Source organism: Anguilla anguilla, chromosome 16 (assembly GCF_013347855.1).
Source record: "Anguilla anguilla isolate fAngAng1 chromosome 16, fAngAng1.pri, whole genome shotgun sequence".
Lineage (NCBI taxonomy): Eukaryota > Metazoa > Chordata > Actinopteri > Anguilliformes > Anguillidae > Anguilla > Anguilla anguilla.
The window spans coordinates 23,151,981-23,179,697 of record NC_049216.1 but is presented as its reverse complement, the minus strand read 5'-3'; the positions used below and the strand labels follow the sequence as shown (position 1 = coordinate 23,179,697).

General features: G+C 45.2%; 2 protein-coding genes across 7 annotated transcripts; one reads left to right on the top strand and one right to left on the bottom strand.

Moving 5' to 3' along the window:
* Positions 1–40: 40 nt before the first annotated feature.
* Positions 41–18,147, bottom strand: LOC118215451 (ubiquitin carboxyl-terminal hydrolase 8-like). 6 transcript variants are annotated; one of them, XM_035396276.1, is made up of 20 exons: positions 17,816–18,147; positions 16,324–16,496; positions 15,827–15,971; positions 14,806–14,891; positions 14,301–14,439; positions 13,509–13,551; positions 13,003–13,174; positions 12,469–12,631; positions 10,455–10,596; positions 9,521–9,783; positions 8,862–9,335; positions 8,417–8,491; positions 7,581–7,843; positions 6,426–6,647; positions 5,767–5,977; positions 4,541–4,543; positions 2,779–3,015; positions 2,363–2,505; positions 1,799–1,931; positions 41–973 (listed from the first exon to the last, which is right to left on the bottom strand). In XM_035396276.1, the coding sequence occupies exons 2-20, from the start codon at positions 16,425–16,427 to the stop codon at positions 815–817; spliced, it is 3,177 nt and encodes a 1,058-aa protein (XP_035252167.1). In that variant the 5' UTR covers positions 16,428–16,496; positions 17,816–18,147; the 3' UTR covers positions 41–814. The 6 variants fall into 6 exon arrangements, with proteins under 6 accessions (XP_035252167.1, XP_035252169.1, XP_035252166.1 ...); XM_035396278.1 differs by lacking the exon at positions 17,816–18,147 and adding an exon at positions 17,640–17,664; XM_035396275.1 differs by lacking the exon at positions 17,816–18,147 and adding an exon at positions 17,151–17,610.
* Positions 17,937–27,362, top strand: LOC118215453 (GA-binding protein subunit beta-1-like). The gene is made up of 8 exons (XM_035396284.1): positions 17,937–18,066; positions 20,127–20,234; positions 20,848–21,015; positions 22,906–23,100; positions 23,500–23,647; positions 24,995–25,168; positions 25,674–25,789; positions 26,376–27,362. Exons 2-8 carry the CDS (start codon positions 20,127–20,129, stop codon positions 26,526–26,528), a joined length of 1,062 nt encoding a protein of 353 aa, XP_035252175.1. The 5' UTR covers positions 17,937–18,066; the 3' UTR covers positions 26,529–27,362.
* Positions 27,363–27,717: the final 355 nt, after the last annotated feature.

Below are 27,717 nucleotides of genomic sequence, written 5' to 3'. Positions count from 1 at the left end.
GATGATACAAAGATGCTAAAAACTCTGGTCAAAAACAGGATTTGGAATCAGGAAAACTTTATTGACTGCTTTGTTTTCACCCAACAGGCTGCCCAAACCTCAAAAGCAGCAGAGTCCCATGATTTCACTCCCCAACAAACAGACTTCATATAAATAAATAACTTAATGACAAGTTGAAAAAGCAGCAGCATAGTTTATAATTTATCTCACAGAAGCCTGTGACTGACTTGCAGCCATGGCTTGTTCACTTCACAAATAAACCAACATTTATATAGCATTAAATATTAAATAACAGTTATACAGGTTTAATGTGCAAGATTTGCAATCGGTATGTACATATGTTACTCTTCTTCATTCTATTATACTCACAGTACAGGAAAGCTTAATATCAGTAATGTGAAAAGGCCATGACACTGACACAGAACAGAATCGGAGCGATTTACCTGGTTCCAGTACCACAGTAAAAGCCGGCAGGTACTTCAAACCTGGCTGAAACTGTGCCAGCCTCCGCAGGCACACAACCGCAGTGTGGTTGGTCGTAAATAGGATACCGTAACACTTGCTTTTCTCGCTACAGTCAATAGTACTGATGTAGGAAGCCTTATAAACGCCTATGTGGTCCTATATGAGCTGAAAGTGCAGCCTTCAGACACAGAGAGCCGGGTCTGTGTCCCCGAACGTACGGAAACGGGCCGAGCCGCACCTGCGCCTTAAAGCGGGGTCCCACTGACGCCCAGCCAGCGCTCAGGTCGAGCAGCGTCCGCAGCCATGCAGCGTTACCGCCCAGCGTGGTCCCTTCCTCCTCCCGGTCACCTCACAGGGACGAATAGAAGAAGATGTAGGCGGCGGAGGACTTCACGGACGCTGCGGGGATGTCCGTCACCTCGTGGTCATCGAACTTGAACCAGCGCTGCTTGGCGGCGTTCCTGCAGTACGCCGTGTAATGGCCGCCGTCCAGGCCCCCGTAGTGGTTCTGAGTGAAGATATAGAGAGGTTGCACAGTTCTATCACCATGGCAACCATAATAATAAGCATAACTACAACAACAAAAATTTGTCCCATTCAATTGGGTTGAAATCAAACCACAATTAAAACTGAAAATGACCTTGAACGGTAATGGCTACTGCTGGCATCACTTTCAGAACTGCATCAAACAAAAGTGTAAACCAGGGCTGTCAAACCATGTTCCTGGAGATCTACAGTCCTGTAGGTTTCAATCCCACCCTAACAAATCACACCTCATTCAAGAGCTAGAGATCTCATCCAGCTGTTAATTAGTAGAATCAGGTGTGCCAAATTAAGGTTGAAATGAAAACCTGTTTAGAGGCTGAGAGAGCCTGTATCCGGGAAACCACCTGACAAACAGGTTGAACTGGAAGACCGAATGGCAGATTGCTCCAGACTGTGCCTTTATCATTATGGTAATTGTTCTCAGCAAGATAATTAATGCACAGGCAAACAAGAGGAATCTCAGACAGCTGCTCAGGAACCTGGAACCGTGGTTAGGGTTATGGTCCATCCATTCTTAGTGTGACCAGGTTAGTAGTCATCACAGTTCTCTGTGAGCAGGTTAGTCGTTATCACGGTTCTCTGTGAGCAGGTTACTCGTTATCACGGTTCTCTGTGAGCAGGTTACTCGTTATCACGGTTCTCTGTGAGCAGGTTACTCGTTATCACGGTTCTCTGTATGGCCAGAGTATTCACGGTCACTGTTCTCAGCGGCTGACTTCGCTGTGCTTATGATGGGAATGATGGGCTTTTCATGCACACAGCCTGGCAGTTTGGCTGTTCTACTCACAGACACTGCATAGAGGTGGTATCTCTTCAGGCTGTGTTTGGGTCCGATGACATACTGGCCCAAGTCCAGGTTATCCAGAGGAAAGTCCACAGACGTCTGGAGCTTCTGCTTCCACCTCCCCTCATAGGAGAACCTTGTACAGAAATGGGACAGAGTAACTCATGGGCCCTCGGGTTCCTCCCAAACACAAGCAGCAGGAAAGTGCCCTCCTCCTAAATCAGAGCTCAGCCGGCATCAATCGCATGAGAATGTTTGATTGACAGGCCGTCACGCACGTGCACGGACTCGCACTGGTGAATTATTAACCTGGCTGTGTATGAATGTGTAGGATGGCTGCTCAGGCCAGAGGGGAAGCATAGCATGGCTACAGATGGGGGTAATGAGGAGATCAGGAGGACAGCCCTCGCTGAAACAGAATGTGTGTGTGCTCTTTGTGACTTCGTGACTGTGAAGATCCACTTGTTTGGTGTGGATGGCATGCTGCAGTCTCCAAAAAGGCTGCCCTCATGGGCTTCTCTCATTACATGAACCAACATATACGCTGCAGGTAGGAGGCACTCTCACCTTTTTAAATGGACCAGGAGAATAGGGGGAACCTTCCAGATTTCCAGCTTCTTTGCGGAATCTCTTAGGGCTTTACAGTGTCTGCAGAACACCCTGTTATTATCTGTGAGCTTCTCCTCTTTAGAGAACAATTTCAAACAGTCCTGAGAAAGAAAGAGAAAGAGAGAGAGAGGAAGAGAGAGAAAGAATGTGAAAGTAGGTGAGGGAGAGAATACAACAGAGAGAGGGAGAGTGCGGGCGTATGTGAGAGAGAGGGGGTGAGCGAGTGAGAACGTGAGACAAAGAGAGCGAAAGAGAGGGAGGTGGAGTCTGGGGGGGGGGGGGGGGGGGGGGGGGGGAGTGAAGGCTGTGAGAAGAAATGTGACAGAGGGGAATGTTGCGAGCCCTTTGTCTGTATCCCAGAATGCTGGGCCCACCTGTAGGGAGCACCTGTTGGTGGAGGCCAGAGGCAGGGACAGGTACATGAAGGTCTCAAATGTGCGGGACTTCCTGTGGCAGGTCAGGCACTGCACGGTGGACTTGAACTGGCCCTGGAACAGCGCCACGACGATGGACTCATTCAGCAGCTTGTGCTTCTCCCAGGCCAAGTCCGCCGCACTCTGGTCGTCCAGGTGATCGTTGGCCTCTTCCTTGTACCTTTTGCGGTTGTCCGCCTGGGGAGGGAGCAGGATGATTTGAATAAGTGCAAACAATTCACCTGGATCACCTATCACCTGCATTACACCCACCCCTCCCCCCCCCTCCCCACAGGCATGATTCAGTCAATCCACAGAGCACTAAGAACAGCCCAAAGTCTCACTCAGTCATTCCACACTGACTGCAATACAGCCAAAAGTCTCACTCAGTCATACCACACTGACTGGGGGCAAAGTTCTCAGTCTCAGTGACTCCACACTGACCCTCCATTGGCTTGCTTACACAAGATCAACTTTTCCTTTTTTCTTTTTTAAATAAATTTTGGTCCAACATGGGGCTGTACGGATGCAGTTCCTATCCTAATTTGGAATGTACAATTATGTGCAACCGGAGCCACATTCATGTACAAACCCCACTGCCAATTTGACAGGGTGTAGACATCCGCGGTCTCCCCTGAAACGCACGTCTTCAGCTTCTTCTCATATTGCAGAATACAGCCAAACTTGAATAGAGCATAGTCAGAGGAAGACCTTTCATGTGCGGCTTGAACACGTAGGCCACAGACGCCCTGTTGACCAGCAGGCATCGCTAGAAAGAAATGAAACATGGACCCCAAACCGACTAAACCCTGGCAATGCAACGGCTAATTATGAGTTGCCCTATGGAGCTACCGGCCATAGTCGGAACTGGCATGTACCAGAGTCGATCCGAGACCATGGGGCTCATCCACGCAACGTAGCATGGTGCTGTAACCGAAGGAGTCGCCCAGCAGCCGAGATGAGCACTTTTAAACACTACCAAACACTCTCTGACTCACAGTCCTTGAAGGGCCACACATTCACTAGAAGGACAATATCGGTCATGAGAAGCAGAAGTGTTATAAAGTGAAATTCCCCCTTAAGCAAGCATAACCCAGCACACACTCCCATTCACACTCCCTTGCTCGCAGACAGTCATTTTCAAAGCAGCAAGTGTTAAAAATGTGTTGCATTACTAAATCATGCCCTGAAGCATCAGAAAAGAACTTTAGACGTTCCAAACAATTTTTTTTTTTTTTTTTTTACATTAACGTGGTATGGGTGATATTGACAGAAAAAAAATTCTACACTTCAATTCATCCTAGAACCCATCAATCCCTCAGAAACGTAATTGGACGTCGGCACAGTAATTGTTATGAAATGAGTGGTACTGATGAGGAGGTGGGGGGGTTCCGCTGGTCAGCAGGCCGTGAGGATGAGCTTCACAGACACTAGACCAATCACACCAGCACACCAGGTACAGGACAGAGCCTGGCTTTCTTAAGAGTTCTTTTTATGTGCTGAGTAAGGCTGGCTCTGCCTCCAGCTGCATTACACAGTCATACAGTTTCCAGTCACAAGCAGAAAGTACAGGGTAGTTCTCTAGAATGAGGCACACCCAGGGTTCACATGCAATGACATTATCCTCACATCACCCCACACAAAACATACGTACAGTACGACAGAAACACTCCACACACAGACAGACACCTTTGAGGCAGGAACATGTGACCAATTTACTTACTCTCTTAATCGTGCCACCAATAAATGAACAATGAACAAAGAAAAAAAGGGAGAAATTGATAATCAATACAGATATATCTTCATGTCAATATCACAGCACTAAATGTGCAGTATGTAAGTTGATAAACATTAATGAGTTCCATAGACTTCCAAAGTTAGATGAAATACATAATAAAACAAAAGAATGAACAAACACACACTGCCCTGAGTCACCTGGAACAGCGCCACTGCAGAGTGACTGGTGTAGGAATGCCACTCAAGCCCTCTCCCTGTCCTGGCTGGAGTGTCTATTTTACCAGCTCGTTTAATACCTCAGACAGTGATGACTCCACCCATTAGTCCATTCAGGGATTCCTGACGCCTCATACTTTCAAAACCACCAACCCAAGGGTCTCTACCCACCACACAGCAGTCACCCTTCGGAGCTCAATCCCAGTGTCCCCGCCCATCCCAGAACGCCACCCTGACCCCCCAGTGTCCCCGCCCACCCCAGAACACCACCCTGACCCCCAGTGTCCCCGCCCACCCCACAACACCACCCTCACCCCCCAGTGTCCCCGCCCACCCCAGAACACCACCCTGACCCCCAGTGTCCCCGCCCACCCCACAACACCACCCTCACCCCCCAGTGTCCCCGCCCACCCCAGAACACCACCCTGACCCCCCAGTGTCCCCGCCCACCCCAGAACACCACCCTGACCCCCAGTGTCCGCGCCCACCCCAGAAGGTCATCCTGACCCCCCAGTGTCCCCGCCCATCCCACAACACCACCCTCACCCTCCAGTGTCCCCGCCCACCCCAGAACACCACCCTGACCCCCAGTGTCCGCGCCCACCCCAGAAGGTCATCCTGACCCCCCAGTGTCCCCGCCCATCCCACAACACCACCCTCACCCCCCAGTGTCCCCACCCACCCCAGAACACCACCCTGATCCCCAGTGTCCCCGCCCACCCCAGAACACCACCCTGATCCCCAGTGTCCCCGCCCACCCCAGAAGGTCATCCTGACCCCCAGTGTCCCCGCCCACCCCAGAACACCACCCTGACCCCCAGTGTCCCCGCCCACCCCAGAACACCACCCTGACCCCCAGTGTCCCCGCCCACCCCAGAACACCACCCTGACCCCCAGTGTCCCCGCCCACCCCAGAAGGTCATCCTGACCCCCAGTGTCCCCGCCCACCCCAGAAGGTCACCCTGACCCCAATGTCACGGCCCCCCCCAGGTGTACCTTGTTGAGGTCTTCGTGCAGTCCGTCCATGAGGAAGAGCAGCAGCTCCTGGGAGTCCTGCTGTTCGTACCCGGCGAACTGCTCGTTTATCTTTCCGATGGTTACCTTGAAGTCCCGAGGGCTGATGCACTTATACAGCCCTGACCACAAGGCCTTCATAATCACACCAAACTCCTCCGCCACATCACCCTTGTGCCCCAAGATGTTCGCTCTGTCATCCCCAGAGAGGGCGAAAAAAAGCAGTCTTTTAGCAGTGATGTAACAACAGAGGGCCACTGGTGGCTCAACTTCAAACAATCATTCATACTACTTTGCTTTGGAGTTTAATTAATCAGTTCAAATCTGTCGGCAACAGAAATGAAATTTCAACACTATTATGGTACAAAGCTGCAGTTCACTTGATGCTCCCTCGAATGTTACAGAGAATAGGTCTTTTTTTTGCAAACTGACCATAGGATGACCACATTGATGAGGAATGCAAAAAAAAACATTTTTAAAAAGTGACAAAAAATATGAAATTGCTAAAGTACACTCTATGTTGCTAAATGTTGCATGTGACATCTAGGTATCTGGCCACTGTTCAGCGCTCTGCTTGTGGCACAGGAATGTCACTACGCCCAGACCAACAGGTAAAGCAGCATGACTCAGCAAAGCCCCACCTGTTGATGTCTTCCAGGTACAGGTTCCTGTTGAAGTACTCCGTCATGACGGGCGTGTTGCACAGGCACTGCAGAACAGAGTTCATGTAGCAGGTGTTACCAAGGTTACGCAGCCCCGTCAGGGAAGACCCCAGGCCCCCAAACACCGGGTTCAGGTTGCGAATCTTTGCTGCTGATGGCCGGGCAATCTCAGCTTTTGTGTACGCTGTGACACTATGTGGTCTGTTGGGAACAAAACAGGGGTAAAGGGGTATAATGAGCCTGCCTGTGGAAAAGGAGTATTATGAATCAGGTTGGTTCCAGCTCTACAGTGGGAAAGGGGAATATTGAGCCAGGCTGGTTCCAGCTCTACAGGGCAGAGGGGTAAATAATGAGCCAGGCTGGCTCCAGCTGTACAGGGGAGAGGGGTAAATAATGAGCCAGGCTGGCACCAGCTCTACAGGGGAGAGGGGTAAACAATGACCCAGCCTGGTTCCAGCTCTACAGGGGAGAGGGGTAAATAATGACCCAGGCTGGCTCCAGCTCTACAGGGCAGAGGGGTAAATAATGAGCCAGGCTGGCTCCAGCTGTACAGGGAAGAGGGGTAAATAATGACCCAGCCTGGTTCCAGCTGTACAGGGGAGAGGGGTAAATAATGACCCAGCCTGGTTCCAGCTCTACAGGGCAGAGGGGTAAATAATGACCCAGCCTGGTTCCAGCTCTACAGGGCAGAGGGGTAAATAATGACCCAGCCTGGTTCCAGCTCTACAGGGCAGAGGGGTAAATAATCAGCCAGGCTGGCTCCAGCTCTACAGGGGAGAGGGGTAAATAATGAGCCATGCTGGCTCCAGCTGTACAGGGGAGAGGGGTAAATAATGAGATAATGAGCCAGGCTGGCTCCAGCTGTACAGGGGAGAGGGGTAAATAATGAGCCAGGCTGGCTCTAGCTGTACAGGGCAGAGGGGTAAATAATGAGCCAGGCTGGCTCCAGCTCTACAGGGCAGAGGGGTAAATAATGAGCCAGGCTGGCTCCAGCTGTACAGGGGAGAGGGGTAAATAATGAGATAATGAGCCAGGCTGGCTCCAGCTGTACAGGGGAGAGGGGTAAATAATTAGATAATGAGCCAGGCTGGCTCCAGCTCTACAGGGGAGAGGGGAGGGGGCTGGCTCACACACTTGGTGCCCCTGTTGACGGCTGGCGTGGCGGAGGGCTTCTTGGGGCCCTCGTGGCGGACGTCCCGCGTGATGTCGGGGGAGGAGTACGAGCGCTTCAGCTTGGAGAGCTCTCTGTCCACCTCCGATGGCTGCGCCTGCTTCTGTTTCAGAGTGGGGGGCGTGGCCGGGGGCGTGTGCGACACGCTCACCTCCGGGGGGTACAGGTGCACCCTATTGGTCGGCGAGTGGTAGTAACGGTACGTGCCCGTGACTGTGTCCAGGAACTTGGAAAAAAAGAAACATACAAGTAATAAATAATGAGATTATTATTATTAATAATAATAATAATAATGTTTTTTCAATATAGCACCTTTCATACATAAAATGCAGCTCCAAGTGCTTTACATTCAGCACTAAAATCAAAACTTTCAGAAATTAGAAAAAAGAAAATAACATAATATACAACACTATAAATAAAAGAATACAGAATGAAATAATTAAAAAAACTGTGATCAAATAATAAAACAGGGAGAGTGTCACAGTGGCCTGGTGTCACGTCAAATATGTAAGTAAGCTAATATTACAAAATACACAGCACTACATAATATTCTCCGCACAGAAAGGTCTCAAGAATGACTATAATTAAGCAGGTACCTGCATTACGCTTCCCCCAGGGCCCACAATTTACTTCATTTTAAACACAGGTATGGCATGTGTACAAGTGGGCAGTGGGTACACGAACACATTACCTGGTTGGGACATGCATGAATGTGAGCGTGGTGCATGTGAATACAGGTGTGAAGCATGTAAATGTAGGCCTGGCATGCATGAACGTGGCTGTGCCTCCAGAGCTTTACCTTCATCCAGCCCTCGGGCAGGCCCGGGACAGTACGGCCCATCTCCTCACTTCGGGCCCTGGTCAGTGGCTCACGCTGAAACACACACATGGGGGGCCACACCTGATTGGCTCTTGCTGGGAACTGCACAATTACCAATGCCATCAATTCAAGAGCTTTTCCTGACCTTTCAACATCAACCGCCCATACTCAAGGCTCCATAAATAGGTCCAACTTACTGGCCATCAATAAAGTCATTAAACCTCAACACCTCAATATCTGTGAGAGTTAACACTGTTCTGGGATAAGCTCTTCCAATTCCCGATCCAAACATTTGGTTCAAATGTGAATTCTGACCAGGATCAGGTTCTAGGATAGAAAATGATAGAAACTTGACTTGGATACTTTTCTAGATGTTTGTCAAAACCTTTCACTAAAAAACATGCAAGCAGTCACACAGGCGCACCTTCATGTCGCTGACGATGCTCCTGGGCACAGACGCCAGGCAGGCGTTGTTGACCTGCGCGTGGACGCCCCGATCCCTCGTGCCGCGCCTCTCTCCCGCCTCCAGTTCCTCTTGCACTGCCTGCTGCCTCTCCAACCTCCTTTTCTCCTGCTCCTTCTCCTCCTCGCCCTCCATCTTCTCTTCATTTCTCTTCTCCTCATCCTCGTCTCTGCGCTTCTGAGCTTCTTTCACTTCCTTTCCCTCCCTCTTCCTCTCTTCCTCCTGCGCACGCTTCTTGTCCCTCTTCACTCGCTCCATTGGCACGGGGGTCTGCCCCTCTGCCAGGGCGCTGGGCCGGGGGGGCAGTTTGCCAGGGCAGTCTGGAGGCGCAGGCCCATTCAGAGTGCACTTCCCCTCCCTGCCTGAAGAGGCAGTTTCACTGCTGGGCCGAGCACCCTCAGGCACCACGACCGCAGGCTTTCTGGAGCGATTGATCTGGACAAGGGGCATGAGGGAGGGAGGGAGAGAGAGAGAGAGAGAGAGAGTGAGAGAGAGAAAGAATGAAAGAGAGATTATTCAACAGCACAAATTCCATTCTTTTAAGTCCAAAAAAGTTTCAAAGAATAAAGAGAAATAAACAGCGTGGTGAAGTGACCATGGTTCCAGAGGAGCAGGCCCACCTGTGGGACAGGCTTTGCGGTGCCGGCGTGCTGCCCGGCCGCTGCTTTGACGGACGTGTCGGTGGGGGCTGACGAGGGCGTTTGGGGCACCGCGGAGGCTTTCGGCTGCTCCCTGGGGCCCGCCGAGTCCGAGCGGGACCTCTCTCCTTCAGCGGCAGACCCGTTCACCTCGGCAGGGCGCTGAGGCTCGGATCCTGGCTCCGCTCCTGGCAGGGCTGGGCACTCGGGTCCGGGCTCCTCCAGCGAGGGGTAGCTGAAGTCCACTGATCTCAGCACAGCATGATGGATCAGTTATGACCCGATACTGAACTGCAACACTCTATTTACCTGAAATCACCCTCCAACACCCTCTTTACCTGAAATCACCCTCTAACACCCTCTTTAGCTGAAATCACCCTCCAACACCCTCTTTACCTGAAATCACCCTCTAACACCCTCTTTAGCTGAAATCACCCTCCAACACCCTCTTTACCTGAAATCACCCTCCAACACCCTCTTTACCTGAAATCACCCTCTAACACTCTCTTTACCTGAAATCACCCTCTAACACCCTCTTTACCTGAAATCACCCTCCAACACCCTCTTTACCTGAAATCACCCTCCAACACCCTCTTTACCTGAAATCACCCTCCAACACCCTTTTTACCTGAAATCACCCTCCAACACCCTCTTTACCTGAAATCACCCTCTAACACTCTCTTTACCTGAAATCACCCTCCAACACCCTCTTTACCTGAAATCACCCAGTAACACCCTCTTTACCGGAAATCAACCAATAACAACCCCTTTACCTGAATCAGCAAAAGATTTAAACCATTCCTTCAGTGGTCATACTTCAATGACATCGGACATCATTGCTTTACTCAAACTGGACACGTAAAGCAAAGGAATGGGAGCAGAAAGAGCTTTTACCTGCAGCGGCCAGTGTACTTACATGTGGGGAGGGGGTGGTTGGTCTGCTCCCTGGGCGGCTTGGCTTTGGCATTAGAGGTGTACATGGGGTAATACAGCAGCCAGCTCTCATAGCCTCCTTCCAGGACCAGGGGCTCAGCACGGAGAGTGGTCTCACTGTCCCACTGCGCAACAAACACAGGTCTCACTGTTCCACTGCGCAACAAACACAGGTCTCACTGTCCCACTGCACAACAAACACAAGTCTCACTGTCCCACTGCGCAACAAACACAGGTCTTACTGCACAACAAACACAGGTCCCACTGCGCAACAAACACAGGTCTCACTGTCCCACTGCGTAACAAACACAGGTCTTACTGCACAACAAACACAGGTCCCACTGCACAACAAACACAGGTCCCACTGCACAACAAACACAGGTCCCACTGCACAACAAACACAGGTCCCACTGCGCAACAAACACAGGTCTTACTGCACAACAAACACAGGTCCCACTGCGCAACAAACACAGGTCTCACTGTCCCACTGCGTAACAAACACAGGTCTTACTGCACAACAAACACAGGTCCCACTGCGCAACAAACACAGGTCCCACTGCACAACAAACACAGGTCCCACTGCGCAACAAACACAGGTCTTACTGTCCCACTGTGCAACAAACCCAGGGCTCACTGTCCTACTGCGCAACAAACACAGGTCTTACTCTACCACTGTGCAACAAACACAGGTCTCACTGTCCCACTGTGCAACAAACAGAGGTCTCACAGTATAAGAAACACAGGTCCCACTGTCCCACTACATAACAAACACAGGTCTTACTGTGCAACAAACACAGGTCTCACTGTTCCACTACATAAGCACAGGTCTCAGTGTGTAAGAAACACAGGTCTCACTGTCCTACTACATAACAAATGTAGGTCTCACTGTCCCACCACATAAACACAGGTCTCACTGCGCAACAATCACAGGTCTCACTGTGCAGCAAACACAGGTCTTACTATTCCACCGCGCAACAAACATGGGTCTCAACAAACACACTACCCCACTGCACACTACCACAACACACAAGTGGTGTTTAACTTTGTAACATCATGTATAATTGACAATTTTATCCAGATTATCCATATGTTATCATCTTTGAGACAATCAATTTCTTTCATTCTGCTTGTAATCTGAACTAGTTTTTGATCCCCTTTAGTCCAGTGAGCCCTGGCGAGTTTTTCCTCCAATGCCTTTTCTGAAAGCTTTAGTGCCCTCTTGTGGCCACTATTCTCAAAAGTCTCAAAATGCTCAAAAACGTTTTCTCCTTTGGGAGGTGGTGGATTACTCAAATGCACATGTACAAACCTGAAATAGCTACAGTAGCAGCATTAAATTATTGACCGTGCTAACTTTATGAAGCGTTACATTTATGGCAACTTGGCCCTACTGGTCTAATGATTTCATTTTTATGCCAATACAGGTCTCTATTCGATTTGGCTTCTATTTTTATGTGATAGTAACAAACTTTGCCAATGCATTTTATATGGTCCAGGGCAATCGCAGTGGTGACAATAAATCAAGTCTATTTTAGGCAGGGAATTTTGTAATCAATATCCGATAGTAAAATCTAAAGCTGAGATTTTTCTTTGTCCAGATTTGATACTGGTCTAACAATTATACTTTTATGCGAAAACAGGTACAGTTCTACTTGATTCTGGACACAGTTAAGCTACACACACAGGAGGCTACTGGTAAATGGAGTTAAGCTATTAGCTCTGCCCAATAATTTAATTATTAAATTAACTTAAAAAACTGTTAGATTTATTTTAAATTGTGGACAGTGGTTTCACGCTATTAAGTAGCCTTTAAGTGACATCAACTTAACCAGTTTGTCACAGCCTACTTAATACTGCATGCAACCACTGGTCAACAATTTATTTTTTGAGTGAAGATATGACAGTGAAAAGCTACTTTTAGTTTGGTATATATCTTTGCTAGTTCCGTTGGCAAGCTATGGGCTTGTTATGTCCAGTCCCAAGCCTGACTTGTTCACCTTATACAGTGCGTCCTTCAGACTCTGCAGGCAGGAGCCCAGTCTCAGGTCCTTCACAGAACTGAACCAATCCAGTAGGACGATGTAATCTGCCAAGCCCCGCCTCTTCCACTGCTCCTTCGACTCTTCTGGAAGCTGGGCCTCAATTTGATTGACAGTTATTCTGATTTAAAAAAATAAATGAATAAATAAAGAAGTCACAACTAGCCACTCAGAAAGCATGCAGCAAGAGAGATAACGCAGCTGCAACATTTATTCTCAGTGAAACTACTTTTTAATATTCAAGAACATTACATTTTCACAGTACACCCAGGTTTTACAAAAAATGCTAAATTGAGAACTGGCCATCCAGCTAATCTACGCTTGTCTTTACCTAGACTCCAGAATACCCATTTACAAGCAAACTTACAATTGAATTCAAATTAATTTGCATCACACTTACTACACTACTGGGTTTAGTACTTACACCTGAGAAGATGACCACTCAACCTCAAACCTTAACACCCCCCTCACCCCTCCAACTAAATGTCCTACCCTGGGCTGATGATCTCAGCCGGAACACTGATACAGCTCTGAGAGGGGACCAGGATTTGAGACTCTTCGAAATCTCTCCTGCTCCTGGCATCCATCACAACAAGGCTGACACTCGGCTCCCTCATGATCCGAAACAGGGCCTCAGGGGTGACCCCCCCAGGAGGGACGGCAGCTGCGTGGGAGGAGAGGGAAGAAGAGAGACTGGGTCGCAGTGAAACTCCCTGCTTTCAGAGGGCTTGCGTGACTTGCATGAGCAGACAGACACGCCCTCCCACACCTTTTTGAACCCCAGGTTACCCCCCCCCCCCCCCCTTTCCGCCAAAAGTGGTGCCCACAGTTGCATTCGCAGGCCTGGGCGATGCTACAGATAACTACGCGCTGCAGCACGGGGCTGCCAGAGGGCTGGGCCTGGCGCAGTGAGGACTCCACACGTTTTACTTCCCTGTACACACTCCCTTAGACTGCTGCCCCCCCCCCCCCCCCCCAGAACAAAAAAGCCTCCTCACCTTTAGGTGTCTCATTCTTCAAACCCTTTGCTTCCCCTTTTACCTAGAGGACAGAAATGCAGGAGGATACGCCTCAGTCAGCATCACTGCTTCACTTTCACAATGACTGTTGGAGCACAGTAGTTTATACTGCCCTGAATTAAAACAGACAGCCATGGACTGGGCATGAAGCACCGTATAACCTCACCCATCTCTGCCTGTTCAATTATTAACAAGGATAAGTAAGGATATCAATAATTCAAGAATGAATTTTACAATTTGTTTATGATCCAGTAGACACTCAGCTCTATAGTTTCCAGCTCCTTTCAAAAACAATACGATAAAAAAAAAATCTAAGCTCAGTTCCATAGTACGCCACCACAATGTTTTCAATAATTATACAGAATTTACTAAACAGGGCTAGTTTTGGGGAGAATGTAGATAGTTGGTTAAAAAAATTCAGTGTAGGCAAGTTTAAAGTGCTTTTAAACCTGTCTGTGCTCTATAATCTTCTTTTCTTTATAGCTGCCAGCTGACATTTTGGGTCTCACCTCCTTCACACCCTTGGCAATGATAGTAGTGAAAATAATGGGTGGCAGCCAATATGAAATAAGGATGATCTGATAGGACAATAAAAGTTGTGCAGGTATTTTCTCAAATCTATTTTTTGAATTATTGATTCTATCATTTGATTGTTCCAGCACAGTAATGATTATACCACCTCTCCACTGGCCAAAAGATCAGCAGGCTGGGGTAGGCCTTCGTGGCTGCTGGCCTGTTACCTCAGCCACCGCCTTGATGACTTTGTAGTACCTTGTTGTCCCCTTTCTTGGCGCATGTTGTCTCTTTTAAAGGTCCCCTCCCCGCCTCCCTCTGTGACTTCTCTTTCCTCCTCCTCTCCTCCTGCCGCTCCCTCTCGTCCAGCTTCTTACGCACCTCCGCCTCCTCGTACCTGTGTGCACCACTCTGCGGTTAGACTGCAAGGCTCCACCATGAGGCCAGTCAAGCCTGCAGAGTCAGCATGCTTTGTTCCAGAGGTACATAACCGCTAACAGCAGCTCTCCCACACCAGATAAGAGGGTATTAGCAACTCACAGAAAACATAAATTGGATTGTGGCCCTTCAGGACTGGAGATGGGCAGCACTACACTGCCGCTGTTTCAAACACCCTCCTCAATTACAGCACAGACTAGCTAGTGGTGGGGATTCTGAGTGCTGATATACATGCACTGTAATGAACTATACCATGTCACACATTGTTCTTATCTCCACATGTGAGCAGTCGAGAAGCAAGCAGAGGAGCAGTAACATGGCAAACCTGAGCTTTAGGCTGTCAGACAGCTTCTCTGCCTGCTCGATGGCTTTTTTCAAACTGGTTGGCCCCAGCACAGAGAGAAAGAAGTCCTTAGGAGAAAAGAACAAATGACAGAATAAAGAATGTATTAATGGCCAGTATAAGTTTCATTTAAAAAAAAAAAAAAAAAATACCAAGTTTCTCATGAAAATACTGCACCCAGCAGTATTACAGCATGAACGCAGGGAGAGAATGAGTACTTTGCGTTGCACTAAAACTAATTACAATCAATTATTTAAATTCCACCTTTAGGCATTAAATTATTCACCACTATGCCCCTTGAACAGCATGTGCTGAAAAGAAAACTAGTTTGTACTTCAAAGAGTGCCAGGCTCAGTCAAAAATGCAAAAGGAGGAGATAACCATAAATCCTGCAGGATTCAAAATAGTGCTTTTCTATGTGCTCTGTGGGTATTGACAGATTGACATTGTTCATTGATTGCTTTATTATTGTGTGCTACATTTAATTTCACCTGACCTTGAACAATGTTTTGATAGCTCAATGAGGAAAATATGATTTATAACTTTCCTTGATGACAGATGTGCCCTAAGAATTTTGCGTAAACAAACTATATGCTATTTTTATTTAAGCATGCACGATGGAGAAAAATGAATTTAGTTTTATTCTGGCTTTGTACACCGTTGACAAGGATGAGACAGCATGTCTCCTAATCCTTCTGTCTGTATGCATATGCAGGCACAGGGACATGTTCACACACCTCACCACAGTCAGGCAACCAAAGATCAACCAGTGCTCATTTAGCACAGCAGGACAGAAGTGCAGCATAATGATTGGGGAAATGGGCTTGTAACTCTGAAGCCGTAGGCTTGATTCACAGGTGGGATGCTGTCTTTGTACCTTCAAGCAAAGTGCTTAACCTGAATGGTTTCTGTAACTATCCAGCTGCATAAACGGATTGTATGTAAAATGTAAATGCATAAAAATAAAGAAATAACTGAACAGTTTATCAAAGCTGGGGTGTACCTGTTGTTGCTTGAAATCGGGCCTTTTTTTGATGATGTCATAAATGGTCAGGTACTTCATGTACAGGACATAGGCCTTTTCCTCATCTCCATCAAGACGACTCTCCTCTGCTGCTTTAAGGATCTTACAGGCACTCTGCACATAGCTAAAGACCAACACAAACATTATATAAAACCCTACAATACCTGATACTCAAATGCAGCTCATTGTATAAATGTTCAGAGGAAATTACATATAAACTGTTGCTGATAATATTAATTTCCTCTGATTTGCGCCTGAAGTAATCATTTCATTTTTAAAGTAATGATTTTCCTGTGGGATTTGTAATGAAGTGACAAAGAATTGACCTCTTGATGCAGTAATTCATTCAGCAAATGGCACACAAGAAGCAACTTCTTAATTATCATGGCAACAATGAATTATTTAGTCTTCCAGTCATTTTATTGCATATTTGGAAAGAGTTTAATTTTTCGTTTGTTGAACAGGGAGCAGTATACCTTCTCGTGTTAATTTTATCAGGCTTAATTTCGGCTTTCTTGTTCAGGTCTCCCAGAGACGTAGATAGATACAGCTCCTTTAATCCAGCTGTCACGGCTGGCATCTTTACAGGAATATTGAACAAGCAGGAAACTTATTTTCACATTGTCACAGTCATTTAGCGCGGACTCACCTGCAAAATGAGAGTAACATTCAGATTCAATATCCGAACATGATTTTACTAACTACACAGCCTCTTCCAAATTATTTTTGTCAAAATAACAGCTGAACTTACAAACATGATAAGTGACCTTCGCATTTCAGACACCATGCTTGGAGGATTCAACATTCATAGAGTGCTTCGCAATTAAACGGTATCGTTACATTTAAGCAGAAATCTGAACTCAATGATGGCTTGGTTTTAGTTTACCATGCACGGAAGACCCTCGACTTGATGATGCGCGTGAACTGACATAGCAAGCTAGCCATCTACAATAAGCAAAGTTTTGATAGCAAATTATATAACGTCAAATGCCATTCCTGAAAAACTCAGCGGATACCGGTAACGTTAACATCGCATTTGTTGAGACACACATAGGTAAAATAAGCTTTTCACTTGACCCACAACCCTGGTGTGAGAGAGGGATAGGTAGCTAGGTAAGTTAGCTTCTAGCCGATCAGTCTAATCAGAAAAAAGTAGCTTGCCTTTTTAGCATTATTTCCAAGCAAGCTAGACAAGAGGTCACACAAGCGACCAAACAACTAGACAACTGCAAATAGTTACAGCTATCTCTAGTTATATTTTTTAGAAGAACGATATCATACAGCGAATGAGATAGTGTCTCACCGCAACGAAGTTGTCATTTTGATGAGCTATCCAGACAGACAGCTGATTACCGGAATAGACCTCCTCAATTGTGGACTTGCTAGCAAGCTCAGTAGGCTAACGTTACGTTAGGGGGCAGGATTGGTTCAAAACGGCCAGCTTTATTAACACAAACACTTGCAGCTGCTCGGTAAATTACGACAGCAATAAATATGATTAACATAACCTCTCTCGTTAACTAGCGGAATAGCTAATGAGTTATTAGATGTTTGGTTGCATCCTAGTTAACGCTAGCTGCTGTGTTTGTTAGCTAGCTAACGGTTTAGGTGACGTAAGCCAGCCACCGTTAATGTTTGCTCGCTGTGCAAGCTGTGGATCACTAACGTTTTACTTTTTTAATTGAATCACCAATTCTTCCATCAGCTTGTGTCAGCTTACTCAAAAACACATAAAAATCAACTTCAGTCACGACTTCAGTAAATTAACAGAACGAATATTTATGCTGCTTACTAAAACTTCACGTAACCAAGTACCGGTTAACCGCGGTACACAGCAACCCTGTGAACCACAGCGCATGCGTACTATTGATATGTATCCATCCGCACATACGTATTAATTTTGAAATGTATCCTCGCCAGAATAATTTCATTGTGCAAACAATTAAATTTATCAAAGACAATCGTTACCCTTTAGGTCATCCGAAAATGATTAAGTTGCGAGGTGACATTTGCTATCACTGTCAAGAGTGCATCTGCCCATTGTACTTCAAAGAAAAATGGTTGCATTGCCCCGTTGTGCACATCCGCGAAAAATACGGGACTTTTCTTTGAGTAGAAAAATTGGGCGCCGAACGGACGGCATCGCAAGAAATTCCCCCCGATTAGTTAATGCCAGCAGTGGTCTGCATTACTGAAGTTCCGCTAATTGAAACGCCAAGGTAAGGCTTGTAGGTATCAGCTATCACTGTGTCAGACTATAAGGAATCTTTTCCAGGTCAGTGTCTGGGTATTTTGTGTGGCCCCACCGGATGTGGAAGTTGATCTCTTTGCTGGTGGAAAAATAATTCAACTTCCCCCGGAACCCCGATCAGCCGACCAATTTCCTGTTTATTGCGTTAACGTACCAGATTTCCGGGGTTACTGCTGTATAAAGCACGTTTTGTTTAATGCTGGGGAGAACATGTATTAGGCGATTTAAGTATGGGGTGTTGTACTCCAGTGGTAGTGAGTGGGGGTGGGGTGGGTGGGGGTCATGTTGTTGTTATCATAGAAAATGGTGGCCGACTGGATGAGTGGCTTCTTCACTAGGAGCACTGGGCAATGCGGTAGACTGGTGTCTAGCTTGCTAGCTAGCTCCGACACATGCACCGCCGGATGATTGTTTGCGGTTTGTTTGTTGAACGACTTAAATGCAATTAGCTAACTGGTATGGAGAAGATATGTCTCCCTCGAACGTAATCAGAACCAATGACAAATATTTAGATTAGCAAAATTTCTGTATCGCATTACCGTTAGCAGGCTATCTGCCTTAGCAGTGTAGCTAGCTAAATTTGCTGGTTAACGGGTCCTGCAACGTTCAAGTTCCCATCACCTACTGTATTAAAGTAAAGTAAAGTAAAGTAATGAAATAAGTTAGACTTAACGCCTCACAATAAATGTAACATAAATCGGAGACTGCGTATTGTGTGTGGCCCTATCTAACTTTTAATTGCTTCCTGAATGACAGCAAGATAATCCAACAAAGTCCAAGAATTGTGTTAAATGTTGCGGATGCAAAGCCAATACCTTTGCATTGGAGTGTGGGGAAAATACTGAACTGCATTGATTGGTCGCGAATTGCTAGTTATTATTAAGGCAATGGACTCCGATTCACCCACACAAGCGGTTTTGATTTGAATAATTGTGTTGTGTTTTGCTGCTTGATCCATGTTCCTGCCGCACAATAAATTAATATCTGAAGTAAAAGTATTTGGATGCATTTGTTCATTTGCAGTGTTTTGAATACACAATGTTGCTAAATAAAATGAATGTTTCAGATAAACGATAAGTTTAGTAATACAAACAATTCAAAGGAATTACAAAAGTTTCTAGTTTTACAGCTATCCTGACAGTAAAACAAGTCTCCCAGTGTTAAAGTAACATCACCATTGGTTACAAACACATTTGTGAACTGTATTGTAGTATTTAGTTCCATTTATCTTCTTTTGAGTTTTTGAAATTTAATGGAATTTGAAGGCAAGACATGAAGGACACTAACTGACTATCCCGAAGGAAGAATAGCCACAAAAGGCTAATGCAGAACGTTGATTCATAATCAATAGTCAATGTCCAAGTAATGAGTGCAGGAAAAGGTTTAATAAAAAAAATGAATGAATGCAGATGGTTCAGTCAATGGACCATCATCAGTGCATCAAACATGGAAATACACTTCAGAAAGAGATTCAGAACAAGGACAAATCAGCTGCAACAGTTAATTGACTGTCATACAGATGATTGGAAATGTCACATCTTTCTGATCATGCCTTTTTAAAAAGTCACACTTCTTGTCTATTTGTGTAGTACTAAAACCCTGTTTGCCCCTCATAAGTCTTAATGAGGTCTAGTTATATTTTACGGGACTGCACATATACTTTTTGTTTAATTGCTGAAGCTGAAGTTACTAAAACCAATTAAGTGCTTTTGCATTAATGAAAAGCCGTATTTACAAATATTCTAAAGACTGGGGGGGAGGGGGGCTTATTTCATTTAGACTAAACATGGGCTGCACAGGTAATATATTTTTAAAAAATGAAACATATTTAGCTTGCCATTGCTGTACAGATTAGGCCTTACCCAACATTATAGCTAGCTGGTGAACAAGACCTGTTACGTGCAGCATGCAAGGCACTTTCTTCTGATTATTTCTTAAGATTTACTGTTTGCAGTGGAACAGTGGCCTTAGCTGCTTGAACGATTTAAGTGTATCAGAAATTATTTAAGTTCCTTTTCTCCGCACTAGATGTCGCTAGTGGACATGGGAAAAAAGCTGCTGGAGGCAGCTCGATCAGGACAGGATGACGAGGTGCGGATCTTAATGGCTAACGGAGCACCGTTTACAACAGACTGGGTAGGTAAACTCATGCCTTAAAGCAGTATTTCCCAAAATATTGGTCGTAGGAGGCATTGTGGTGGATCACGAGATACTATTATTTTATGTATAATACAAAATACACCAGTTCACAGTACAGTGTATTGCTACTCAGCTAAACACTGGAGCGTCACAGTTTCTGCAGGCTTATGTTTCCACCAATATATATTATAGTATTACAGTAATAATTTATTACACAGTATGTAGTTATGTATAATATATAATTATCCAGTTCCCAATACAGTGTATTGCTACTTAGCTCAATGCTTAAGTATCACAATACCTGCAGTTTTGTTTCCAGAACCCAGTTTATTAAACTGATCATTTAATCTACTGAACCAGTTGGGTTTGCGTACCCCACTGAGCTGAAATCTGCATGCAAAGTTAGTAGCATTTAGTTATCATATTAACAACTCATTATAGTAGTTATTAGATAAGCCTACAATGTGGCATGAAGTGCAAGAAGGAGACTGCTAATGTAGGATGGGGACTTGGGCCGCCTTTACTCTCAGACTGCCTTAGTTTGTATTTTACTACCTTATGAAATATGCGGAGTCTGTACACCGGCCTGACCTTTCACCTCTCGGTGTAGCTGGGGACCTCGCCTCTTCACCTCTCGGCCCAGTATGGCCATTACTCAACCACAGAGGTGCTGCTGAGGGCAGGCGTGAGCCGGGATGCTCGGACCAAAGTGGACAGAACCCCCCTGCACATGGCGGCTGCAGAGGGCCACACCCGTATCGTGGAGGTGTTACTGAAAGTAGGTCAACAACCTGAGTGTCCCCTAAATGTGCCCAAACATTAAATAAGCACAAATAATTCCAAAATTTGAACTCTGATTACACTCAAGTTCTTATGATTTTTTTTGTAAAACTAATTTTATCTCCAGTCATAGCCATTTTATCTTCAATGAATGCATATGTGAGGAATTTTGGTTGATTTAATCTACCTCAGCATGACTAGAGGTTGACTTGAACTGGGGTGTCAGAGACTATCAAAGTCTATCAGAAGGGAGCAGACATGAATAGAGTTCACAATGACCCATTTGGTTATCTGCCACCTCATTGGTACATTTAGATCTGGGAAAGAGGTATGAAGCTTGTGTCTGAACAACACTGCATTGTGATTGACCTGCCTTGCTTTTACCCACTATGTTTCATACTGTAAAGAAGACTATTTTTGCTTTGTTAATAAATTGTTATTGACCTAAACTTTGGAACTACTAATTTTACTTTGCAAAGGAAGACTGTAGGAGACTGGACTGACCAGATGAGTTGCTCTTGCATTGAGACAAAGACAGCCCTGCTGATTTAATTGGTCAGTTCGATCTGTTTGTTCAGTGTGCACCTTGCTGAGTGCGACCAGTCAGGACTATCTCGGTCTGACACTGAAACCCAGTTTTCACAAAACAAGCTTGCATCATGCTTATGATGCTGTTATTCTTTTTAAAGCAGATCAGTCTGTTATACAATTTCCCAACCCCAACCACAGTAGTGCTGCTACCGATCACAGCCATAATGTTGGGCTGATGTTGGTTTTAACACTGTTTGAGTCTTCACTTCTCTGTGTACATTAGGAATTTCAGCTTAAACACCCCAAGGTTGCAATTTTCAAATTATCATCAGTAAATATACCTAAAAATACATAAATGGGGAAGAGCAGGCAGAGATCCTGGAGGAGGCGAAAGTGACATCCTAGAACTTGCATCACACAAGTTATTTTTTTCTCATGGGGCTCCTCAGGGGGCTCCTCAGGGCGCTCCAGAGTGGATCAGTCGGTAAAAAGAGTCTCACTCAAAATTCAGGCTGAGCCCCACAGCCAGGACAATGCGAGACTAGTCTTTCTGAATCTGGAGCCGACTATGATAGGGGCCAAAAGGAACAGGACAGGACTCACCACATCCAGACAGGTAGAGACTGTCCACGTCCAGACAGGTAGAGTGCTTTAAGCTGACCAGGGCTCCTCAGGTTACCACTGTATTAGTGTTCTCTAGCTTCTCAGCTGATACCTGTGCCAAGTATTCGGTGAGAGAAACACCTCTCCTCACCTCAGTGCCAGCTCTCCTTCCATATGCTGTGTGAATAGTCCCTGCTGGGTTTATCGGAGGAGTACACAGTTTTTGGCTGCATGGGTGCAGGTGGAATATTGTAAGAACCAAAGCAAAGTACTAGTGGAAACTGCAAATGAAAGAGGAGGCACAATGAACAATTCTAACCCGTATACTGCTCACTTGAAATACCACATTTCGGAGGGAAAAGGTTAAATGTACTTACTGTTCACTTGGTTGCTCTTACCAAAGTAAATCAGTTATAGGTTTGAATAGGTACTTGTCTCGTCTGGCACCCAGGGTAACTTTCAGATGTGTGCACTACAAGCCTTGATACAAAGCTCAGATATAGAATAGAATATCTTCTTTCTCCCAGGGGGAACTTCAGATATGTGCGGCCTGGAACTTTGATCTCAACAGTTTCATTCATAGCCTGCCTTCCCTTTGATAGAACTAAGTAGAATGTCATTTGCAAGGTAATTGTCCAATTAAAAACACAAAGAAATTTTATTGCCAGAGCCAGTTTGCTCTGTATTTCTTTCATCATTCAGCGGGAGAGAGCAGTCTCAACAATGCATGCATTGATTTGGACCTTGTTTACAGCACGGCGCTGACGTCAACGCCAAAGACATGCTGAAAATGACCGCCCTCCACTGGGCCACAGAGCACGGACACCGCGATGTCGTCGAGCTCCTCGTCAAGTACGGCGCCGATGTCCACACGCAGAGCAAGTTCTGCAAAAACGCGCTGGACATCGCCGTGGACCATGCCAATGAAGAGTTGGCAGAGATCCTGCAGGTAGCGGTTTTTACAGGATTTGGCCTCAGGCACACTGCAGTGATAAAGTCTAGCACATGCCAATGTCCCTGTTGCAGGTCAATCAACATAAATGGTAACATATTCTACAATGGTAACTATTCAACATAAACCAAATCTTTTGTTTTTGTTGCACAATTGAAAGACAAGGACACAGTGTCATTGATGCAAAAAGCTCTCCCTTGTGGAGAATCTTCAGCCTGCTAAATGTGAGTGAGTGTGTGATTGAGTGAGTGAGTTACAAGCCACATCCATAAGGTGCTTCGCATCTAAAAATTGGCAAGAACATCCATGCTAAAAGCAGAGTTATTTGTGGGTCTCCTCACCCTCCCCCACAGAGCTTATCAGTATCTACATTTATTTTATTGTTTTGTCTTTCAGGTGTCCATGCAGAACCAAATTAATACGAACCCAGAGAGTCCAGACACGGTGACGATACACACAGGAACCCCACAGTTCATCATCGGCCCCGGGGGCGTGGTCAACTTCACCGGCCTGGTTTCTACAGGAAACCCCTCCAAGTCGACAGGTAACTGTATCATTTCAAATCAAATCTCAAAGTACCCTACACTGATCTGCCTACAGTAAGGTACACAACAGTACAGGTTCAACTGAAAACTGTAGAGGACACTTGTCCAATGATGTACAGAAGAGGGGAAATTTAACTCAAGTGCAGCTCTCTACAAAAAAGAATTTTTCATATTCATAAACATCTGGAGGCTTCATATTTGCCGTGCTATTGAAGATACTCAAAATCTATGAAAACGTCTCTGTTAGTGTAATGGAAAAGCATACATCAAATCTCCTGCAGCTTCATAGCTTTCAAAAGGAGTTACAAGACCTCTCCAAGCCACGCCTCCACCCCTCATCCCAGGTAGCAGCAACACCCCTTGTTGAACACCCCTGAATGAAGACTTCTGTGTCTGTGACACTGGCTACCTGTGATGTCATAACAGGCTTTGATGTATTCAGAGGCTACAGCATAGCAGATTATTTTGATTGCTTTACAGCTGATGTTGAAGGTTAGCATGAATGAGCTTATGTGGGTAAATGGCAGAGGGGGATAAGATGTGTTCTGCAAAATTGCAGGTAAGCCTATGTGCAATCTTTGGCCTTTTCGCCAGCTGGTCCAAGCAAAATAAGGGTAAATAATACAATTTGGTCTGTAGAAAGCCCTTTTCATATACCACTGTTTGCCTGATGAAAGCAATTGTTTGGTTTCTAGACTGCATGACAAATAATATACTTTGGGGGGATGGGTCATCAAAGCTTTACAGGTAATCTAGCGGTTCCCGTGACAATGTAATTATTGTTGAGGCACCCAAAGAGAAAACCAACAGCCCACAGGATTCGTTTAACCCACAGGTGTTTTTAACAAAGCAAACAGCATAAAATAGTGGTTCCCAATCCAGTTTCTGGAGATCTATGTTTTCACTCCAGCCCTAACAAAGCGCACCTCATTCAACCACTAGAGATCTTGTTGAGTCCCAAGAGGGGCAGCAAAAGCTAGAGCAGACTCCATCCAATGTCTACTTGTCAACTACACTCCTGAGCATTAAACCACGTTTAAACAACTTTTAGCTGTTTCTCGACAATTTCAACTGTAGGATTAACTGCGCCAAGAATACTAGCATCTATGTACGTGTGTAGGTCTCAAATAATCCTCAAAAAAAGCAGCGTGGGGCCCCTTGCAGTTAAGTAACTATAATTTAAGATTGAATTTGATCACTTACAGTTTACTACCCCTGAAGTAGGCTGAAGCACACAGCAGTGCGTTGCCCGAGGTGCGCTGTGCTGTGATATTTCTGTTTTATGATTATTTCCCTTTATTTAACCAGGTAAATCTGATGTGCTTACTGTTTGTGTCATGTCCCAGTGGTGGCAACGGAGGAGGTGGTGACCGCAGACTCGGTGGACGGTACCATCCAGCAGGTCGTCAGCTCAGGGGGTCAGCAGGTCATCACTATAGTAACAGACGGCATCCAGCTTGGCAACCTGCAGAGTGGCATCGGCCAGCCCATTATTGTGACGATGCCAGACGGCCAGCAAGGTGAGACAACGGCACGATGCTTTGCTCGTATGTGTCATCTTCAAGGAGACATGAAGCACTCTGTATTATGACTCTGGTTCATTTGCATTTTACCTTAGATAAGATGTGGTCCTGCATTCAAATCTGAAATCTTAAACTACATTGCCTTGAAAAAGTATTTTCCCCCTTCCTGTCCTTCTGAATGGATTCAGATCTTGACATGTAATATTAGACAAAGGGAAACTTTATAAATACAAAACACATTTTTAAAGTAATTATTGAATTACAAGTTGAAACTAAATATTTCAACTTCTATCTGTATAGCTTTTGCTTGTGAGTTTTACTTGTGAGTTCCAATACCTATCAGTTTGTTTTGAGCTTTCAGCAAACAAATCGGTAGAAAATTTGAGTGTGAAATCCTTCTCAAATATTCAACACCAAAATTATTCAGCGACACTTTGGTTATATTCTTTAACATTTCATAAATAGGTACCTCAATATACTAATCCAAAATGGTGCTCTTTAGTGTTAACAGTCCCTGCCACAGACGTTGCAGAAGAAACCGTTATAAGTGAAGAGCCAACAGCAAAACGGCAGCGCATTGAGTTTATTGAAAATCATGTGGAAAGCCCAGAATTTGAGGTGAGTGAAAGCTTTAACATCTAAGCTCCACTGAAAAGTTTGTTGGACCTGGCTAGCAGTTTATTCTGTGTGAATGAGCACAGCTCCAGACACAATGTAAAATGTGCAGAGCTAGCCAATATTAGCTGTATGCCAATTCCTAGAGCGTCTGCTGGTTTTAATTTTTACTCTGCATCTAATTGATCAGTTATAAAGCAGTCGTTTACACAGGTACACCGTTAATTGCTTTCTGGTCCAAACAGATTTTTGGTTTACAAGCGCAAACTTCCTTCTCTTTAGGGCCTGCATTTGTACCGATTAATACTACAATGTCCAATTCACCTTTTCGATTTTGAACAGGAATAGAATGTGAGAATTTTGTACGGTGGTAGTCTAAACAACCCATTGCCTATTTACACGCAGGCATGCATGCACACCAATTGCAGCACAAGTAGGCTTCCAATACTTACTACTCTTTTTGTTTAAAGTTAAATACGACAACAAAAAAGGCAATGAAGTATACTGCTTAAGACCAGCTGTGTGAACGAAAGCTTGTCCTTTACTTGTGAAATATGGATATTACACACAAAAACTGCTTTATTCACAGGAGAAGGAAGCCCTGCAGAAGCAGCTGGAGGAGGCAAACCGCGAAGCGCAAAAATACCGACAGCAGCTTCTGAAGAAGGAGCAGGAAGCAGAAGCTTACAGACAGAAACTGGAGGCCATCACGCGCCACCAGAGCGGAAAGAAAGCCGCGTGAGCCGCCGCGCCTCACAAAGGACTTCCGCTGACCAGCCGCGTCTCAGACAGACCGATCACGCGCTCATACCGCTAAACACGACCAGACTGGCACTTCAGGAATATACCAATTACAGAATGTCAGAGACCAGAAGATTCTGGATCTGGGTCGAGAAGGAATTCCGGTCGGGAACCTCTGCCTATGGCTGAGCGTTTATTGTTTTCTCTACCGTGGAGCTCTAAAGGTGCTCTTACGGAGATGGACTTTTTGGGGATTTGCATTGCTCTGTAAATAATGTGGGCTGAATTTTGAATTTAAGTTTGCTGTATGTTTTTTATATACATTTTTTTTTACCATTGGTGCGAAATGAATTCAAACTTTGCACTGCACTTCTACTCGGAAGATAAATTTGATTTCCTTTTTTCCACAGACTGACACATTACTTGTATTCTAGAAAAAAACATATGCATTCTTTGTAAATAGTACGCCTATTTCTGAAACCAAAAAAAGTCTATTCCTACTTGTTTTGCATTGAAATTGATGATGATGTGATTTCTGATAATGTAGGATGTCTGATTACAATCCAGTACAAACACTACATAAACAGCCAATATTTTATGTTGTCAGTCTCTCTTACCAGTTTCTTTCACAGGCTTTCATAGTGGCCCAATTATCAGTATTATATTTTTCTCCATATTTGTTGTGACAGCTTGCACCACAGTGAGCAGTTTGGTTCTGACTGTGGCTGGGGAATCAAAACATTGTACTAATATTGGAGTGATTGGATACATTGAAATGTTAATCTCCGTTTTCCAGTTCCTCTTATTTGCTTTTCAAAAATATTTTTTCAAACAATTTGTACATATTTTAATTTCTTAGCTCCAAAATCACAACCTGTATTCTTTAGATTTTTAAACTGGTTCAAAACACATTTAGCAATAAGCTTATATTGTCTAACTAATTATTTATTGTCTTATGTGGAACCATTTAATTTCTTATATGAACAAATCCACCCATTTGACACCTTTAAATTATGTTATGTTAAATTAAGTGAAATTTCAAAATATGACATGAAATTATTTTAATTGTTTCTGTCCCTGCAAGTCCTTAAAAATCACTTTAAGAACATGACTGCAAGGCTGGAGTATAGCTGGGGAAATATGCCCCTCTATGACTGGTGGAGTCGAATCAGAGCAGCACCTATTTGCTT

Bases quoted from the DNA above. Each gene is read 5' to 3' on its own strand.
- LOC118215451 (XM_035396276.1), bottom strand. From the start codon at position 16,427: ATGCCAGCCGTGACAGCTGGATTAAAGGAGCTGTATCTATCTACGTCT. The intron at 13,175-13,508 runs GTGAGGAGGCTT...CCTCCCACGCAG, and splicing joins GAAGAATGAGACACCTAAAG to CTGCCGTCCCTCCTGGGGGG. The intron at 974-1,798 runs GTGAGTAGAACA...ATCTTCACTCAG, and splicing joins ACCACCTCTATGCAGTGTCT to AACCACTACGGGGGCCTGGA.
- LOC118215453 (XM_035396284.1), top strand. From the start codon at position 20,127: ATGTCGCTAGTGGACATGGGAAAAAAGCTGCTGGAGGCAGCTCGATCA. The intron at 23,648-24,994 runs GTAACTGTATCA...GTCATGTCCCAG, and splicing joins AAACCCCTCCAAGTCGACAG to TGGTGGCAACGGAGGAGGTG. The intron at 25,169-25,673 runs GTGAGACAACGG...GGTGCTCTTTAG, and splicing joins GATGCCAGACGGCCAGCAAG to TGTTAACAGTCCCTGCCACA.